At 43.0% G+C, this 20882-nt stretch overlaps 1 protein-coding gene across 1 annotated transcript in view; it reads right to left on the bottom strand.

The window, feature by feature from the left end:
• Nucleotides 1–7954: 7954 nt before the first annotated feature.
• LOC306772104 (shisa family member 6) overlaps nucleotides 7955–20882 on the bottom strand; it is a gene marked incomplete at both ends in the record, with an annotated part of 93364 nt that continues 80436 nt past the window's right edge. Inside the window, 4 exons of the mRNA XM_079261516.1 lie at nucleotides 7955–8812; nucleotides 11702–11808; nucleotides 13921–14073; nucleotides 19961–19981. Coding sequence (XP_079117642.1) covers nucleotides 7955–8812; nucleotides 11702–11808; nucleotides 13921–14073; nucleotides 19961–19981 — 1139 coding nt within the window. The remainder of the gene's footprint in view (nucleotides 8813–11701; nucleotides 11809–13920; nucleotides 14074–19960; nucleotides 19982–20882) is intronic.

Raw genomic sequence — 20882 nt, forward strand, 5'->3', positions numbered from 1 at the left:
AAGACACAATAAAAACCCAAAACAGCGATAGTTTCGTCTCCATGTTTAACTCTCAGGTGGAGGAAACAGTTTTCTTCTTCTTGCCAGTCTTGTCCTCTCTTTTGCTAAATACTAGTGCAACGCCACCTTTGGTGGGAATGGGGAGATATCATTATACTGGTTTGGCTTGTTTGACCAAAGTGCATGAACGCGATCTCGGTCTGCATGGATACACCCCCCCCAACTGAACCCAGGCCCCAATCAGACCGAGTAACCATAGCTGTGTAACACAATCATACAGGAACACACACTAACTGGTTCCTTTATCAGGTCCCTTTGTAGAACCAGGTTGGACCCCCATTGTGCTTCAGAACTGCTTTCATTACTTAGAGAATTATGTAAAATGTAATTATGACAAGAAAAAACATAAAATGGAAACACATACACTTTGCAAAATCTCTCAAATATCACTAGAAAGTCTTGAGGTGGATTTTTCAGGGCATTTGAAATGTATGGATGGATGGATGATGGATGGAGGGATGGATGGAGAGATGGATGGATGAAAGGATGGATAGATGGATGGATGGATGGATGGATGGATGGATGGATGGATGGAGGGATGGATGGAGAGATGGATGGATGGATGGATGGATGGATGGATGGATGGAGAGATGGATGGATGAAAGGATGGATAGATGGATGGATTGAGGGATGAATGGATGAATAGATGGATGGATGGATGATGGATGGAGGGATGGATGGGTGGATGGAGAGATGGATGGGTGGATGGAGAAATGGATGGATGGATGATGGATGTAGGGATGGATGGAGAGATGGATGGATGGATGGATGATGGATGGAGGGATGGATGGAGAGATGGATGGATGAAAGGATGGATAGATGGATGGATGGATGGATGGATGGATGGATGGAGGGATGGATGGAGAGATGGATGGATGGATGGATGGATGGATGGATGGAGGGATGGATGGAGAGATGGATGGATGGATGGATGGATGGATGGATGGAGGGATGGATGGAGAGATGGATGGATGGATGGATGGATGGATGGATGGAGAGATGGATGGATGGATGGATGATGGATGGAGGGATGGATGGAGAGATGGATGGATGAAAGGATGGATAGATGGATGGATGGATGGATGGATGGATGGATGGAGGGATGGATGGAGAGATGGATGGATGGATGGATGGATGGATGGATGGAGGGATGGATGGAGAGATGGATGGATGGATGGATGGATGGATGGATGGAGAGATGGATGGATGAAAGGATGGATAGATGGATGGATTGAGGGATGAATGGATGAATAGATGGATGGATGGATGATGGATGGAGGGATGGATGGGTGGATGGAGAGATGGATGGGTGGATGGAGAAATGGATGGATGGATGATGGATGTAGGGATGGATGGAGAGATGGATGGATGATGGATGTAGGGATGGATGGAGAGATGGATGGATGGATGGAGAGATGGATGGATGTTATCTTTGCACATGGAGCAGATTGGGGCTCAGCATCTGGTCAGGCTCGTCATCCTCTTTTCATTAATCCATTCATCATTTGCTGCCTCACTGATTTATCTGCAGGTTGATCAACTTCCACCACTTCACTTCCACCCACTGGTGTGTAACGCAGATGCATCCATCCCAGATTTAAGTCATCTGTGACCTGAAACTAATAATTTAACCCCGTCAGGTTGGATTTTGGATCCAAGAGTTGGTGCACTATTACTGATGTTTGTAGCACACTTAGTAAACCTAGCCAAAGTATTCTGTGTTATGGCAAAAATGTTGGAATTTAAATAAATAATTGTTTCAGACAGCATAAACTAGATGATCCTATGTTTTGTTTATGGTTTTGAGGTTCTGTAGTTTTGATATGTAGTCGTGTCATGTGTTGTCCTTGTTTCCCGTTTTATTTTGTAGTTTTCCTCTCTTGTATATTTGGCTTAGGTTCCCATTTCCAGTTTATTAGTTCACTTGGTGTCATTTAGTTCATGTCTTGTGTACGTTGTACATGTACCACCTGATTTCAGTTCATCCTGGCCAGTTTGTTGCTTAGTTACCTTTTGTGTAGTCATCTTCCCCGTAATCATCCCTGTGGTGTTCCGTCATCGTTTCTGTTGGACTTACTTAAATATCCTTACCTGCATCCTGTCTGCCTCCCGTCTACTCTTACCTGCATTTGGATCCACACCCCCACCACTCTACGGCAGCCTTTATCCAAAGATATTCCCTACTTATGCTGTAAATCACTTTATTGGATTTACGAGGAGATCTTTTTACACTGGTCATATATATTTTTTTAATTTTATAAACCTTGATGTCAATTTATGAGTAAAAAGATGTGAGCTTATTTAAAGGGGTTTGTTTAATCTTTTTTAAAGGTGGACTTTAAGAGTATTGAAAACATATTGGTGACTCAGAGAAGATTAAGATGTTGGAACTCACAATGAATGGCTGCCATATTCCTGGATGCATCAGTGTATAATTAAAATGTAACCTAATTTATCAACTAGGGTAGGGTGCGAGCAGTTCTTTCCCTGTGGGAAATGAAGTTATATGGTTGCTGTGTGTTTATTCTTTGCAGGGTTGTCTCCTCATATCAGTGTATTTTCTCCTTATATCAAAATATGGGAGATTCATGAGGAAAAAACAATACGGGAGAATGTCGGGAAATGGGAAAATACGCTCGTTTACCGGCCAAAATGGGAGACTTGACAGCTAAGAAAATATCACTTAGATTAAGTTTCGTGGTGACTTGTGGACATAATTGTTGTTTCCTTCTTAACTTACCAGCTTCTTCCAACTTCAACAAACAAATAATAAACTTAGGTTACCAGCAAGTGTCTTACCAGATGTAATAAGCCAGTTACTCTCACACATTAAATACCTTAGAAAGCACTCTCTCTATTGGCTCTTTTCCTTTAGTATCAGCTTGTCTCAACTTAGCTCACCTCAGCTGGTCTCAGCTTGGTCCTGTTTCTTTTCCATTACAGTTTAGTACCAGGTCTAAAATGGGCGGGGTTTGTGTGAAATCACTGTGATGTCAGTGTTGTGCACAACAAGCTCTATAACAACACAAGACCTAGAGGCAATCTGCTACCTGGTCTGCGGCTCATCGGTCGCTGACCATAAATCGTATCCATTTGTTGGAACCACTTCCAGTCTCATCTGTTTGATCCATTTCGACCATTGTGGTCCTTGACCTGCCGATAGTCACTTCTCAGCTTTTTCAGCCTCTCTCGACACACTCCATTGCTAGCCATTGAGTCGGAAAGCTCTCGATAGATTTTTTCATTTGGTGTCGCTCCATCTAGTTCCCTCTGTATCCTTTCCTCAGCAACCAAGCAAAGAAATGTCTCCACCTCAGTGTTGGACCACGGAAGAGACTTTAGTTGCACCATTGCTTGTCATGTAATGTAAACAACTTGTGAGTTGGAGTCGCTCTTTCAGTGATGTAATTCCCTGACCCCTGATTGGCCGTGCCCCTGACCAATAGCTGCATGCAGTCTAGCGACGTCGCACAAAATCCGACTCAGAGTAGTTACTAAATAAGTACCGGTGAAGGGGTACAAAAGCAGAGTGGAAAACCCTACAAACAGAGCCGAGGCGAGTTAAGTTGAGACCACCTGATACTAATGGGAAAGGGTCATAAGTTTTACTGGTGGATGCACATTTTGGGGTTAATTTTTCCTCCTTTCAGGTTTGTTTTGAACTACTTCTCATACTTAAATTACAGCAATGGGCTAAATGAATAACTGTTAATGGAACTATGTTGCATTTGTTTTACTCAAACTTGTAAAATGTCCCTTTAGATCAGCTTCATTGGTGGCTTGTGGGTGTAAATGTTGTTTTGTGGTATGTAACTTATCAGTGGTTTCCTAGCTCAGTTAGCAAATAACAAACTCAGGTTTATTATTTCCTGTTACATCAGGTAACAACCGGCATCTTGGCCAATATAATGTACCAGTTATTCTCAGAGATTAACCTCTTCAGGAAGAGCAGTCTATTGTTTCCTGGTGGATTTCCATCCATCCATGTTGTTTTGTCTTCCTTGAGGTTTACTTTTAACTTCTTATGCTGATTTACAGCCACTAATGTGTAAATCAAAAATATTAAAAGGGATAGTCAATGCATAATCTGCATTTATTTTACAATAACTGGAAAAATGTCCCTTTAGCTTTGGATCAGCTACTCTGGTGAGTAGTGAACATAAATGCTGCCATGTGATAAGTTTTAGGGAACACATTGGTGTCATGGATTGTGGTGGTGATGAGGACCCAAATGCAGGAACAGAAAAACAGGAATGCCGAATGAAGAAGCTTTAATGAAGAAACTCAGAACTGAACTGAACTGAACTGAACTGAAGCACGAGCAAACCCAATGAACCAGTAAACTGAACTGTAAACTGAACAAAGGGCTACAAATACTAGGAAACCAAACAAGACACAGGTGTAGTGAATAAAACTAACAAGACCAGGTGAAAACTATGAGCAGGAAATCAATACAGGAAACAAGACACAAAAATGAACTCAACAAAGGAACACTACAAAATAAAACAAGAAACCAAAACTGAAAAAAGTGCGTGAAACGACATATCATGACAGTTGGTCCTACTTTTTGATAGAAGACAACAGGAAGTGGGATGTGAGCTGTCGAAACAACAACACAGAGTTTAGAAATGAACTCAGCACAATAGGATGGAAGTAAACTAGACAGAAAAGTAAACTCTGGTGTTGCTTCTCTCAAATTGAAATGCTGATTAAAAAAAGGTTTTTGGTGTTACATCAAAGCTGCTTGACAGATAATTAATCGAATAATCGAAGGCTTTTCTTGTTAGTGTGTTGTGTTTGAGATTGCTGTTATGTTTAGTTTGACTGGAAGATGGTGTCGGACTTGCTTTTTCTGTATTCCATTTTTTTTCCCAGCTTCTTCTGAAGGTATCTTTCCTCAAGCGCACCTCTGCTGCTTTTGTTTAGGCAGCAGTCTTAAGAATTTGTCAGATTTTTCTTCTGTGCATTTCCAACCCAAACCCTTGGTAGCATCTTGTGGATGACCAGTTTGTCATCCCTGTTGTGGATAAATAGGAAAACTGGACCTGTAGATATTCCATGCCTGACCTCATGTTCTTCCCTGTGATGGATTGGCGAGCTGTCCAGGGTGTACCCTGCCTTCTGCCCGAAGACTGCTGGGATAGGCTCCAGCTTCCCCGCCACCCTTCATGAGGTGCATATATCTTGCTGTAAAGTATTTTGGCTGATCGTTAGCTTTTTAAAATGTGCTATATAAATAAAGCTGACATTGACATTCATTGGATCAAGCGGTTAGAATAACAAAAGAATGAGTGACTGAATGAATGAATGAATGACCTTATGTTCTTGCACCTAGTTAACTTTTCCGTTTGTCTTCCAGATTTTCCCCAGTCGCTCTGTTAAAAAGATTTCCTCTCAACATCTCCATGGAAGAGCTGCTGCGTGAAGTGAACCTTTAAAGTTTTACTTCTGACTTGAGGGCCGAGACGACGTGCTTTTATTCAAAGGCAGGCTCAAGATCCACCTATTTAATTTGGCCTTTAACTTGTGTCTCATTCGTTCTATTTTAGTTTATTTTTATATTTATTTTGCAATTTATTTAGTTATTTTTATTTTCTTAACCTGCAGTGGCTGTAGTGCCTCAGGTGGTAGAGCTGCTTGTCTTCTAACTTGATGGCATGTGGTTCAAGTCCTGCTGCTGTTCCCTATGCTGTGATGTAATTCTTCTCTAAGGTCCTGAGCCTGGATAAATTTGAAGGGTTCTGTCAGAAAGGGCATCCCGTGTCAAACATAAGCCAACAACTGTGTGATAATTTGCTGTAGTGACCCCTTCAGAGGGACATAACACACTATACCTCCAATGTTTTCTCAGTGGGGCCAACTTGTCTCATTATGGGCATCAGTTGCCCTGGTAAGGTGGCAATGCTTTGCTGCTATGGGCTCCTCGCTGATATGTGTCTGCTTGGATAGATTGGCTTGTGAGCAGCACCCAGTGCAGGGAACCTCCTGAGATGGGCTTTCCTTTCAAGTTTTTATAGCTACACAATGTCTATGTTTATGGAAGGCGGTGCTTTTAAATGTCTAAAGACTTGATTCTTTGTTTTTAATAGGTGAAATCTGGTTCATAAAGTTTGGATTTAATTGAATTTACTATTTTAAAAATCTTTTCCTCCCCTGAGGTCTCTGATCCTTTGTGGGTTTTATTATCCAAGCCATTGGACACCATTTTTACTGCCTCCGGCTTTTTGTTTACTGCCATTTTCTCTGTACGTTATCCATCCTGCACGAACATGGATGTATCTTGGTTTAGTTTATTTTATTAAGATCTCCATCAGTCAATACCAAAACCACAGCTCACACACATTCACATCTAACACTATTTCATTTATAATATCATATATATCATTTATATCTACAGTTACATACAATAATTCCTTCTGTGATGAATAAAGTTTTATTAATATTTTGAATTGACTTATGTTAGTGGTAAGTTTATTGTGCTCTAGTGATGAATCTCATTCTTTCATTTCTCTACAGTACAGTGGGTTTGATGGCATTCGATCCGGCTTTAGGTATCTTGGAGTGCAATGGGTGTGTGTTTGTGTGTGTTTGTAGTGCTTTGTACACACAGACAACCTAAGGCAAATACACAACATAATCATATCTCAAGGAACCATATTGCATGTTTAGAAAAATATGGATGGTTTATTTGACCCTACGTTGACAAGCATTATAATCAATTTCCATGAAATTCAAGTCTCCTGATGTCAATGGAACACGGTCTACATCCAGATATGAACAGTGGTATATCTTTCATCAACAACACATTCATTGACTTCTCGCCCAAACAGTTTTGCAAAGACACACAGTATAGTATTAATTTATCCTGTCAAATACTCGGTTAAGTGGGTTTCTATTCTGAACTCACGAAACAGTGATGATTTATAGCTGTACTTTCTTTTTTAAAGAATCTATTGAAAACAGACAGTCTAATACAAAGTCCATCCAGTACAGACTTGTCCATAATACTGCTTCTAGGATAGCTTATTTACAATTGTCTAGTGGAAGCAAAAGAAGGAAAAAGAAGCCATTGTTTTAAGAACGAACCAAGCTAGCCATTACTATCCAAACTCAAAGAAAAGAACCAGAACAGAATAGTTTGTATTGATTGTGCTTTGTAACCCACAAAACTACTTTGTATTTAGAAATGGAGCATCCGTCAGAGGCACCAAATACAAGTGCTGATAACATCCATTTCGGTTTCTCTCAATGAGATTTTCTAGAGCTATGCGTAGGACGGGGTGTACAAACGGTTGTTTTTTTGTTTTTTTTTTAATTCCATTAATTATATATTTATAAAGTTATTACAGGCTCACTCTTGTTCATCACCTGTAGACGTGTTGTGTTGTACAACAGAAGTCACGAAGGAATCAATTCTTGTGTTTAACCACGCAAAGCCCTTTAAGATTCACCAGAAAAGGTCACAGAACAATTTGTGGACAAACAGGGAGGTGGGGTGGGGGGTGCTCATAAAGGCTTAAACAGACACAATCGGTGTTTCCCCGCTAAAACGTACACAGAACCAGGACATAGGCTGTGGACGAATTGGATAATCAAGACAGTGGAAATAATATTAGGCAAGTTAGCTGGATAATAGTAAACCACCCCCCCATCCACAACCCTTTCTGGCTTCAGATCTTGCTGGGCCTGTGTATGCAGTGTACAGTGTGGCTCGTTTCCGGTCTCACAGTAAGCTAGCGGATGATCTTGGTCCAGGAATCTCTGACTTTGCAGGAACTTCAGTCAAAGAAAATGAAATCATCACCATCCTACTTTAAAATGTGGCCAGTGTTACCTGACGAATCCCACCCCACCCCCCGGCACAAGGTGCAGTCCTGGTTCACCCCGGATGCTGTCACACAGTCACTTCCGTCTTGCTGCCTGTGCGGTAGTGCTGTGGCTGCTGTGGCTGTTGGTGGTGTTGTGGGATGTAGTGGAGCTGTTCAACAGTGTGAGTTCGTCTGGAGGCAAATGCCTGCCTCTTATTCGCTGTCTGGTTCATGGCTAAAGTGTTGGAATGGACGGTTACTCCTGCCCCTGATGCCCCGCCACTGCTGCTGCCACCACCGCCATTGTTGGAGGCACTGGGATGGGAGTGCATTTTGGTCATCTTGTAACGATCCATGAGCGGAGTGGTTGGAATGAAGACATCTGTGTGTGAGATGGCACGCGACATCGACTTGTCGCTGCCGTGAAAGCCACCAGAGATGCTGCTGACCATGCCGCGCTTCAATGACATCATCAGCTTGTCTGGTGAGAGCAGAGGATCCTGGGACAGGAGGCGGTCTTGTGAGTACAAGCGATCTTGCGAATAGAGACGCTCTTGAGAATAGTGGCGGTCCTTTGAGTACAGGTGCTCCTGCGATAGGAGTCTGTCCTTTGAGTACATGCGGTCCTTGGTGTAGAGTCGGTCCTGGGAGGTGTGGCGGTCTTGCGGCAGAAGACGCTCCTGGGATCGAAGACGTTCAGCAGACAGGAGCTGTTCATCAGAGAGTATTCTGCCTCCATACGGGGACATACCATTAGAAGACATGTTGTAGTCCTGGTGTGGGGCACTTTGTGGGGACAGGACACGGTCCTGGGACATGGCCCTTTGGACACGACGGGGTCTCTGCCGCTGTTGGGACTGCGTCTGAGAAGACTGTGACTGGGGAGGGACCTGGGAGGAGGATGGTGGGGGTTGGCTCTGGTGCTGCTGCTGTGGTTCCCGGTGCTGGTGGGCAGAAGAGGAATCAGGTGAGTATACACAAGAACTCAAGACTTTCCTTCTAATATTTGAGGTAGTGCTCATAATAAAAACTGAATAATGTGACCCTTTTTTGAAGTATCTGTTACACTTGTCCACTTTCATTTCTAAAGTTTTGTACATCAGGACCTGAACATGGTCATCTAGTCCTTATCAGAACCTAAAAATGAGGTAAGTAGGTCGGTTCATTGAGGCTTGAAAGAGGACTGGGTGATAAAAAGATTTCTAAATTAGATGCAGGGCTGATGCAACTCACAATAGCAGTTCCTGCTGTTTCGTTGGGAAAGCATTAATTCAATTGGCTCCAACTCTTCATAAAAACAATCAAAACCAAACAGAGAGCTCGCTACAGCAGTTCATATTGAAAGATACAATTACCTTAGTGCTTGTGCATTAGTAAACTTTAGAAGATGACAGAGTTACCAAACATTTTTTTTTTTTTTTTTTATCAAGGAGATCATTGATCAATCAAAATGACAATGTTGAGATAATAGGGGTGTAGCGATACGCCAAAATCCTGCTTAGGTATTTTTGTGGTCCAGTAAGGGAACAAATGTTGGTTGGTTAACTTTGGAGTAAAGAGGAACATGTTTAATGACATTTATGATTAAATACACCAAAACATAAAAGAAGACTGCCTGCAGTAAATTCTCCAATGAAAGATTTTTAAATAAATAGAAATATGGAATAAATAGAGATATGTCTCCTCTAGCCCTGTGATGGACTTGGGGCCTGTCCAGGTGAACCTGATTGCTGGAATAGACCCCAGCTTCCTGCTACCCTAAATAAGACTAAGCAGTTAAGAAAATAATTAAATGAATGAATGCCTTGTCTATTTTAATGTACCTGCACAAACATAAAGACGGAAGGAGACAAAGATAAATCACTCTAACCTGTACAAATATTAATTTAATTCACAGTTCAATCTTTTCCTTTAAAACTTTAATTGCATGTCTGCTGTAAAACGTGAAGTAGCATTTGATTAGTTGCAGGACTATGATGTTTGGTTTGAATGAGCACATTTTCACATAAAGTCTGTATTCAAACCCCAAAACTTTCAAATATTTTATGTTTAATTTACTTTTTTAAACTATGAGAATGTTTTTACGTCTTTTTACGTACCTTTAAATTAAATAAACTCCATAGAAAAAAGGCTTCATGCTTTCCATGTAGATCTCAAAATTGAGCAGTTTAAGCGAGAGCGTGCTGTCATGCTCATGGGGGCAGGGCTATGGGGGGAATGGAAACACAACCCGGCACAATGTAGGCAGACTGCTTTTATCTTTTCCACTTGTTTTTGTCCATTGCCATACTTCATTGAGTAGCCAGAGTTCTCCCAAACAAGAGATTTTAAGGCCGGAAGAGGGTAATTAAGCTGTCTTTGCCTTGAAATGTCCGCTAGCCAGAGGCTGGGCTGCACTGTTCTTGTTTAAAGACAAAGTATGTGCAAGGAAGTCACTCTTCCAAGTGGTAACGCTCGCTATGCCTTCTTTCCATACCAATCCCAATACAGATACATGTATTGTTGCACCCCTATGAGATCATATTCATCTTAGTATTTGCCGTTTCTCCCAGTCCTAATCAAACAAACTCCCACAATACTCAACTTTGCAAAGGTTCCATGAGAGCTGTTTGAGCAAAGTGATGTTTGGATTTGATCTGAGCCACTACAACACTTAGATCCCTTTCTTCTCAGTAATTCTGTTTCAGATCTGCTGGTGTGTTTTAGGATCATTGTCCTGTTGCGTTAGACCATTTCAGCCAAGCTTCAGCTCTCAGGAGTTCAAGGTCTAGTCAATAACTGCAAGGAGTCCAGGTCCTGTAGCTGCAGATCAAGCCCAGATCATCCTCCCTTCCCCATCATGTTAACAGTAGTTAAGTGTTTTTGTTGATGAGATTTGATATGGACCAGTTTGGTCTGTTTAAAGGACATTGTCTGAGAGGTAGTGCTTGTTAAGATGCAGATTTGTCAATCTATGCTGTGCTGACATGTTCTTTTTAGAGGGAAGGGACTTTTTCCTACAGCCCTTCCAAACAAGCCATACCTGTTGAGTCTTTTTGTATTTGTTTTGTCATTAACGTTAACATTTAACAAGCTAACTGAGGCCAGAAGAGTCTGAGATGTAGTTCGTGGGTTTTTACAGATTGTCTGAGTGTTACACGGCCTGTGTGTAAGCTGACTTGCGAGGACATCCACTCCTGTGGATATTGGCAGGTGTTTTGAGAACGGTCTTAAGGTGCATTCACATCAGGATAAACCGCTGGTCAGTTCAACTGGGGGCTCAGCTCAGTTGTATCCATCGTCTTCATGCTGCACTTTGGTCAAACGAGCCAAACCTTTACAATAATATATCCCTCTTCCCACCAAAGGTGATGCTGCACTAGTATTTAGTAAAAGAAAGGGCAAGACCCATGTGAAGAAGAAAACTCTGTTCCCTCCACTTTCCAATTGAATATAGATAAAAAGCTATCGCTGTATTGGGTTTTTATTGTGTCATATGCAAGTATTTGTTTGGTGTTTGGTCCTCCATCGCTCCAAGATGCCGCCCTTCCCCAACCTGAATCTCATGAATGTCTTGTTTCCAGGCCTCTGGATGACATGTGGATGAGCCATGAGCAAATTCGGCCAAATTATTCAGGTGTGTTGGAGAATAGAAGACCTAGACGTGGCAGGATTGTAGCTCTGGAAGACTGGACTTGGGAATCCTTGGTGTAACTCATCATATGAGGTTGTACTTACCTCAATTTAATGCCTTATAAGGACCAAATAATGTTGTGACAAAAAAACAACAACATAGAAATGAAAGGTGTACTTTCTTTTGGACTCAACTCCAGACGACACATTTGTGTACCCACCTGTTCTTGGCTTATTTTGAGAACATGCAAGGGAAGAGTGCCTCTTGCTGCCAGGTCGGGAAGGTGCCGCTTACGGCTATAGTAGTCTTCGAGATCTTTATCCCCTGCTGAGGAGATGAGAGAAATATAAAAAAGGAAGCGAGAGGTGAATGAAATGAATGAAAGAACAGGAAAACACGGGTAGGTGTTTGAATGGGAAGGGAGAAATCGGATCAAGTGGAAGTGGAGAACATTGCACACAATTCAGAGATTAGTGCTGGCGGATCCATCTGTGTTTCACCTTTCCAAGCTCATGGAGGGGAATAGAAAGCAGAGAGGATCACGTATTACATGCTCGGGACATAACATCCACACATCCAGGCTTCATCTGGTATTCTACAGGCACTTCTGGCTGTGGGGGTAAACTTCTAAAGGTCATTACAAAGTCTAAAAACAAAAATTGTAATACTGTACACACATGGAGAGAGACTGGCAGGCACTTCATTTACACATGCTGGAAAGCTCATTGTATTATTGCATAATCATGTCATCCTTGGGAGCTGCAATTGTTTTCTTACCCTTGAGTGGATGCTTTATCCTTACTCATATGTGCAAACAAGGAAACATGCTTTCAGAGGCAGATCAAAGAGACAAGAATACACTTCCAGAGACAAGAACACGTGGGAGGGAATGTAGCATCAAAGTCATGCCACACAACACAAACACATGCAAGAAAGACTTGCCGTCGAGTACATAATCACACACATAGTGGTGCACATTTATAAAAACTGTGTCAGACGTCTCGTCAAAAAGACAGCAGAGTGATTTTTATCAAATGGAAACATTCAAAAGGCTGTGAATCGGTGTCTGTAAATGTCGACGGCCATCATACCGACTTGTCAACGCAAGTGTCCCTTATATAGTGGAAATAAATGATGGACCTCTTCACCATGTGGAGAAATCCTAGATGGCTATTTGAGCATGTAGCTGTCTTTTTCAATAATGACTCTTCATGCCACCTGTCCAGATTTCATTCAGCCAAAACCCCTTGGGCGGGCCGCGGGTGCTCGCTGCAAATCGATTTATTATGAGATAATAAAAACAGGATGTTCCTTTCTCAAGCATAATGGTCCTCAAGATGTAGGCAGGGCATTGCAAGCTCATCAACCACATTATCATGGAGTGAATGAATAGCACGGGATGCGTCCGGTCCTGCACTGCAACGGGCTAAATGCTTTCTCTTCAGTTTGATACCAATTTGCATTAATAAGCAGTAGCATTCTTCTCTTTCATTATCTCAACAATGAAGCCGCTGCACTGTCTTCCCTAAAGCACAATCCGACATGATCTATCAGCGTGGCGACGGTTGAGCAACAAAAAGAAAGAGCACAGCCTTTTGGCTATTTGCAGCAACAAATAATTTGCTTCGGCAGCAGAAAGCAAATTTATAAAGACTGAAGGACGTTGCTGGGACTATCGGAACATTTTAACACGTCTCCATAGTGATGACCGAATTCACTTGGTTTTGTTTCACTGCCTGTCACAACCGGTTTTATTCATTCCCACAGGTATTTGTCAAGTAAAACGAGAATAAACAACTCTTTGTGCTGCAAGCCCATTTTGGTGTTTAGTTTGAGACGGTGCACAGCAGCTACAAGTGGGAGCCAGCGTGGAGCGAACCCTGACAGGAGCCGTACATCGTCATCCTTCACTTTGACTGCATGCCAGCAGTGAAATGGGGCAGTCGTGATGAAATTACACAAGCCTTAAGGAATATTTGCGTTTCGCTCAGAGAGTATCATAAGATGAGACCTCATTACGTGGCAGAAATCCAGCGTAGAGCCGGCGAATCAATACCGAGCCGGGCCAAGGACGAGGAGCCGCTTAATGCACTTATATGGGACGGAGAAAAAGTGGTCGCAGTTGAAGTGGAGACGAGGAAAGCATAGAATATCAATGACTCGCGGTGTCTTTTGAGATGACTCCACTGATTTTCTGATGGATTGGAGCTGGGAAAATTGATACTTGCTGCTTTTTATTTAAAGATCTCAGATATTTACTCAATCAGAGCTGCAAAATCTCCAGAAAAATATGTATTAATACTTATTATGATGTCCTGAGGGCGGCGGGGAAACTGCTGGGTCCCAGTCGGCAGTCAGGGAAGCACACAGTACTTTTATCATGCAGGGCACCAGGGCAGGGAGCCTACTCTTGCATTAGTGCAGTGAACTTGGACCTACTGAGTTTCTTCAGGGATGAGAACCGGTTGAGGTCGGCTTTGACGGCCGCCTCGTAGGAGGGCGGCAGGTGTGAGAGGCTCTGGAAGGAGCGTGAGAAAGACAGGTCGTAGGGCTCCGTCTGCGAGGTCAGGATGCCGCTTATCCGATTGTTTTCTGGAGACACATACGTACATATACAAACACAGAAGAGGAAATGATGGGCAGGCTGGCTTCTCCCAACCCCACTCCCACCCACCCCAGAAAGAGACACCTAGCAGAGGCGACACCCCGGGTAACCTTCACAGAAGACCACCTGCTGGGATGGAGAAAAAGAGTGAGCTGGGGTGCAGGCTGGAGGTTTAGTTTACAGATGTTTCCGAGGGGCAGAGATGCTCGTAGGTCATCTCGTGACTCAGTTGGGAGGAGTTTTATAATTTAGTGGAGCGTTGGCCAGTCTGAGGACCTCCTCATGGTTCCTCTGGGAACTTAGAGGCTGGACGAAGGATGAGGTTTCCTATGAAGCAGACCTCCTCTCTACCTTCAGATCATCTTCAGACTTTCCTTCCTGATAAATCTTATAGTCAGGTCTGCTCCTACAGTCCTGCTGCTTTGGACCAATGCTACTGGGAGACGTCCCATGATGCACTGGGCTCTGTTCTGCTCTTTTTACTCTCCATGTAGAAACATCTGACATTGTTTTTGTCATTACTCTGTGATGCTCTTTGTCAGCAGGATCTCTGGTTTAGAGTTGTCCTGCTTCCTGACTCTCCTTCCTGTCCTCTACACCCTAACTGGTCCAGGAAGATGGCCGTCCTTCCTGGATCGGGTGTCCAGCGGATCTAATGCAGTCTGCTGGATTCCTTAACAAAATCATTATTGTTTATTAATTGGTTTGTATAAAGCAGATATTAACTGGACTAATCTCGATATATTAATATTAATAACACCTGGATGTTAATTGTCTTGAATGAACTGGAATAAACTGGACAGTGTTTTCTTTTGTTTTGTTTTGTTTTTTCCAGTTTTCAAACAAATAAATAACCCAGTTAAAATAGTATAACCCAACTGCCTGTGTCCTTTAGGAAGGAGGGGTTGTGGGTATTATTTTATAATCTGGTACACATAATCAGAAGAACTTTGTGTACATGTTGACAACTGTCTGTCAGAAGCCAAAGTGAGTTCAGTTTAATCTAAATTTAGGATTTATCCAGAGTTACAAGGTTTTAGCTGGTGGAAACGGCCTTTATCAGCCACTCACGATGTCAAAATTACAATTTCAGCCTTAGAGACGAATAAGATACCAGAGGATATTAAAAAACTTCAAAACTTAGGTAATTATTTCCGAAATAGGAAAAGAGCTAAAACAGTAAGAGGTCCATTATGATAGATTCTTCTCTGATTTTTTATGTTAAGACAATCTCAGGACGCAGCCAGAACTCCATGTCGTTCTGGGATTTCATGGAGTAACATGAGGAGGTATCTTGTCTGTCCATGACGTGTCCAACTATCCTTCTTTGGTTAACATAAGAGGGTAAAGTGTTGATTTTCCGGGCTGAAATGTCGTCCTAACAGCATTGAGCTGTACTGGTCGTACAGGTTCTGCCTGTCCACATGTATGTGGCTATTTTGTCCACATGTTAACATAAAATATTTGCAAATGCTTTCCAAAGTGAAGATGTTCAGATAATGTGTGTGTGCTGTTTTTGTGTGGAGAACACCGTTGACCTTTTGGTTTACATGGCAACGGCACATGTAGCTGCGAGATCGCATTAATGCTAGTCTTGTTAGCATAATGTTTTACATGTTTGCTGGTCCTGATCCATCCCTTCAGTCCTGCTGCTATAGGCCAATGCTGCTGGGAGATGTCCCATAATGCACTGGGCTCCTCTCTGCTCTCTTTACTCTCCATGTAGAAACAAGCCGTTAGTTAACGCCACTGAAGAGCGCTGCAGTTCCAAAGCATTGCTGAGGCACATAAACCAGTCATCCCATAGCACAGAACTGGCTAGATTTACTGGAAGCAGCTGCTTTTATCAGCCTTGTGACTGGCCGACATGGACTCAGATTGCTAGCTTTTGGTTTGGATCCTGACAGCGTAGCAGTCACGTTTATGTTCTGGGGGGGGGGGGGCTGCTCTACCTCCATGTGAATATGGCGTGTGTTCCTGTAATAGCTGGAGAAGCTGATATATAATTTCCCTTCAGAGGATTCATAAAGCATTTTGTTTTTCATTTTGCTACTTTTGTGCTCTACTTGCTCATATTATTGTCGGCTCTGTTTACTGAGTGGATAAAAACACTGAATCTCCTTTCATTTATTTGTTTTGCATCCAGAAAAATAATGAACTGGTGCGTTCCCAGACAGGCGTACAAACAGCCCAGTAACTAAGAGGCATGTTAGTTAAGCAGCAGCAGTGGATTGTACAGCAGTCTGGATTTGGTCCTGTATGGCGACATGACGCGAAGGTCGTCCTGCTGCACATCAATAAATTGCATTAATAATAATGAGAATCGCAACGTCTGACCATCTGATATGACGAAACTATCACATAAAGCAGATTTAATTCTTTGTGTTCATCCTTTTGATGGTCCCAGTTGTTGGCTTCGCTCGTGCCGCGTCACGTCTCTTCTCTCCCATCTGGTCTTGTCACTTCTCGTATCTAAAGTCCAGTTTTAAAAATTCAATCTGCAGCATCTGCCCTTCGGAGATTGAGGCGTATCTAAAACTCCAGCCTGCCGGTGGCAGTGATGTGGGACGGACGGGCGGACACGTCAGTGAGCGTTAGCTGTGGGGCTGACTTGACAGGTGACGGGGTGGTCTGGCGAGAAGAAACATCGGTCCGAGGGATAAACGAGAGGAAGAAAACAAGACAACACACCAGACAACAGCAGTGAGCTGAGTGACCCTGATCACCGTGATGTGATCTGAGACGGGGGCAGGGAGCAGCGCCCGGACCGGCTGTTGGAGCAGCAAGATATGATGCAAGGAAGACGGACAGGGTGGGGGGGGGCGAGGATGGGGCTGGAGGATGACTTGACGACCGAAGACTTCTTTTTATTCTTACTCTACTCTTTATCTCTCTTTCTCACACATGCATGCATAAAAACATCCAGAGTGTGTCCCATTCACCTCCATCATCCTCACTCTGTCAATCTTATCTGTCCCACCATGCTGCCACCCACTTCCCTTCACTTCTTTAATTCTTTCTTTTCCATTCAGTATTCCCTACCCTCTCATTTTCTCTCTCGCTCCTGCTCTATCTCACTTTCCCCAGTGAGCCATGAGTCTGTCAGGCAGCGGCATGGGTGCGCCCCGACCAGCCTCCAACTGGCAGATTAAAAACAGGGCTTTAGTGTCGGCTGCAGGATGGAGAGCAGGAGGAAAGAGAGGTGAAGAGATGGAGATAAGGCAATTTAAAAGGGACAAAAGGGAGAGTGAAATACAAGAAGAGGAGAAAATGGGATGGACCTCGCAGAGACCGAGTGGCAGCGGGGTTGGGGATCTGCAGGGGTCCTGGGATCTGTGGGGAGGGGATTGGAAGGATGTGAATGATTTGTGAGCGACTGCCTGCCATCCTGCATCAGTAAGGGGGGGGGGGGGGGGGGTTGACTCAGACTGTGGCATGCTGTTAGCTTTTCATCAACACAGACACTACAACCACACAGACCTGGCTCAAATAGTCACAGAGATGCAAATCTCACAGGATTCTTTATTCCATAAAGGTTTTTACTGCCAACAAACCCCATGAAAATACCAGAAAGGCACATTACCAATCTGAGCTTGTTTGGTTCAAACTGTGCTCCACATCGTGACCCTTGGATTCCCCTCAGCCAAGCAGGCAATAAACATTTGACATTTAATGTTTCTGCAAAATGACTGATGTGTTTAATCTCTGAACCAAACGAGCTAATTTCTCTCAAGCTGGCTGCATAATGATGCTCCGTCATGAGAACTCTGATTTTATTCCTATAAGTTCTTTTTGTTGGCTTAAATGAAAGCAAGTGATAGTTGTAGCTCTCGTAAGTAACAAACCAGAGAAGTCTCATGCGGAGCAAAGGAACGAGTGACTTATTCCACCACCGGCCCTCGGACCTCCTCACGCAGAGCCCTTTTCCACTGCTCATTGTGCAGAAATCCAGATGCTGGTTTTATTTGTGGTTTGCAGAGTTGTAAAAGCATTACTTTTAGTTTTCATGAAGCTGGGATTCTTTCCACATTCACACCAGAGATTCCTCTCTTGTGTTTATTTCATGCAGAAAGCACAGGGGTCGCACCAATTAGGGTCCTTTTACTCGCAGCTTTGAGATGTGACCCTGACCGCTGCTGAGTCAACCAGATCTCATAACAGCAAGTAAAACGGCTACGTGAGTCTGCATCACGAAGCCCTGCAGACACAAACATCATAAAATGACTATGTGGGGCTGTTTTAAACCAACTAATAAAGTCTAGTCTGTTCATTACAGTAGCACCGAAACTGCATTAATACAAATGATCTCTCATTTTCCTAAGCGCTTAGTCCGATAAGGGGTCGCAGGGAAGCTGGAGGCTATCCCAGCAGTCTTTTGGGCAAAAGGCATGGTTCACCCTGGACAGCTCGCCAGTCCATCGCAGTGCCGTTGCACAGGCTCCCACTTCTCATTTGGATTCAGGGATTTTCTTCCACATGGATTAGATGATTTCAGGCAAATTCCAGTTTGTAAGCTTCAACACAAACCTGAGTCTGTTACGGTATTCCTCAAAGTTCTGGTCTTGGACCATGCTTCTTTTGAGACAATTGATAAACATTTTAATTTCCACTTTTATGCTGATGATATTCAGATTTATTTATCAATAGGAAACACAAATAAAACATATTTTAGGAAGGACTTATCTTGGATGTCTTAGTAAAAAAAAAAAAAAAGAAAAACTTTCTTTTAACATGGGTACTTTCCCTGGACGCCATCATACTGGTTTCTAGCACATCTGTGGGTCAAATTCTCTCCCAAGATCATGCTGAAGATCTAAAAATCCTTCAGCTGATTCAAACTGCTGACCAGCGCAGTCAAATCTGATCATATCCTTCCAGTTTTACTTTCTCTTTAATATCTTCATGGAAAAATTTAGAGTGAAAGTCAGAACTTGCCCTGTGATGGACTAGCCACTTGTCCAGGGTGTACCCTGCCTGTCGCCCAGAGATAAACTCCACGCGATCCTCAATCGGTCTAAGCAGTACGGAAAATAATTTAATGAATAGATTCAAAACTTTTATCTTTACCTACAAACCTGAACCATTTAGCTCCGTCTGGTAAAAAGATGTCATCTTGAGTCAGTGTGCTACATCTCCTAACAAAACGTTTGCAGATGTGGACCAACGTTCATCCTGCTGTAGCGTCAAATAAGACCAAATCTGTGAATTTCTGGAGAAAATTTGTGGGGTTTTTTTGTTTGTTTTGAACTGATCTGATTTGTCAAAATTTGCCTTTAATAAGTTTATTTTAAAATTGCTACGTTTACCTTCAGTTTTATGTAAATTAATCATTTGGCATGTCAAATTCCAAGAGGGCCACAGCAGCATTTATGTTGCATACACCTGATTACGACAGATTTCTGTTGTAATGGCTGGTAATTGTGTTTCACCAGGGGTAAAAGCTGCTGTCATTTGGCACAGGGAATAAAGCAGTCATAGTTCTTTCTGCAGCTGAATTTGGATGCATAACTCCGGACTGATTTCCATTAAAGAGTCAGAATCTGTTCCGGGATTTGTTGACAGTAAGCAAAATACAAGAAAAGTCATGTTTTGTCTTATCAGCTGGTGCCCTGTACAGCAGTCGTTACAGGAGTACAGTTTTTTAGTCTCATTTGCTTCACAAGGAAAACACAAATTTTCTTCCTGAAGCAGGATCAGAAAATCCTGCAACTCTACTTAAATCAGGTCTGAAAACACAGCAGTTTGAGTGGAAGAGAGGAAGACAGGAAGGTGTGATTTGTGAGTGGTTGGGGTCGTGACTTGGCGTAGGTGTAGACGTGTGTGAGAGAATGACGTGAATGAACACTCACACCAAATCAAATATGTATGACTTACCACGCCTCAATGATCGGTGAGCTACCAAACCCAAGTAAAAAACAAAGATTTCAGAAACATGTTGATGGAGAGAGAAAGAGAACACACTGCACGCAGACCTTCCCCACATTCAGCAAGACTAATGCAGAAACACCCCCCCCCCCCCAAAAACAGTTACTCAAAGGAAAGCATCCTTCTCTTCCGGAGGCTGCTGCTGTACGAGACTGTGTGCGATTGCACATTTTCTGCTTGTGATATGGAGCAGCATCGTGGTTGTTTCGGAGGCGGGGAGTTGCAGATGGGGGGGTGCTTTGGGGTTTTTATCTAGAAAACACACTGCATGCTGCTATTTGAAGGATTTCAGGCAGACTGTGATCAAAGTCTCTGTGTTAGATATGTTGTTGAAATGGATTTTTCATGTTTTCCACAGATCTCCAGGCATTTGTTCCCAGTATGTGGTTTGCTTATCTGTGTGAGTGCATGTGTGTGTGTGTGTGTGTGTGTGTGTGTGTGTGTGTGTGTGTGTGTGTGTGTGTTTTGTGTGTTTACACCATATGGTCAATTATGTCCATAAAGAAGGAGCCATTCTGCCAGCAGAAGGCAGGAACTGCTCTGAAGGGCCTGAAATCTTGCAAGTCATTTTCTCTATTTGTGGACGAGACAAATGGAAAATGGATCAAACAAAAATCTCAAGGTGGTTTGATAACTTCACGTCCTTCTGTGTCCTGACATCCTGGTGCAAACACCGCTCCTTCGTATCTGACAGGCTGCGCCTCCCCGGCCAGACCGCCTGCCTCACAGTTGTACAAAAGGACTCAGGGCGTTGCGCCTGTCACCAGCTCACAGTGATGGTTTTAGCTACTGGGAACACTGGAGGTTCCACATGATCTGTTCACTGCAAGAGCAGATAACCCAGACAGAACATTAACCTCTTCCTGACCAG

Source organism: Telmatherina bonti (assembly GCF_933228915.1).
Source record: "Telmatherina bonti genome assembly, chromosome: 21".
Lineage (NCBI taxonomy): Eukaryota > Metazoa > Chordata > Actinopteri > Atheriniformes > Telmatherinidae > Telmatherina > Telmatherina bonti.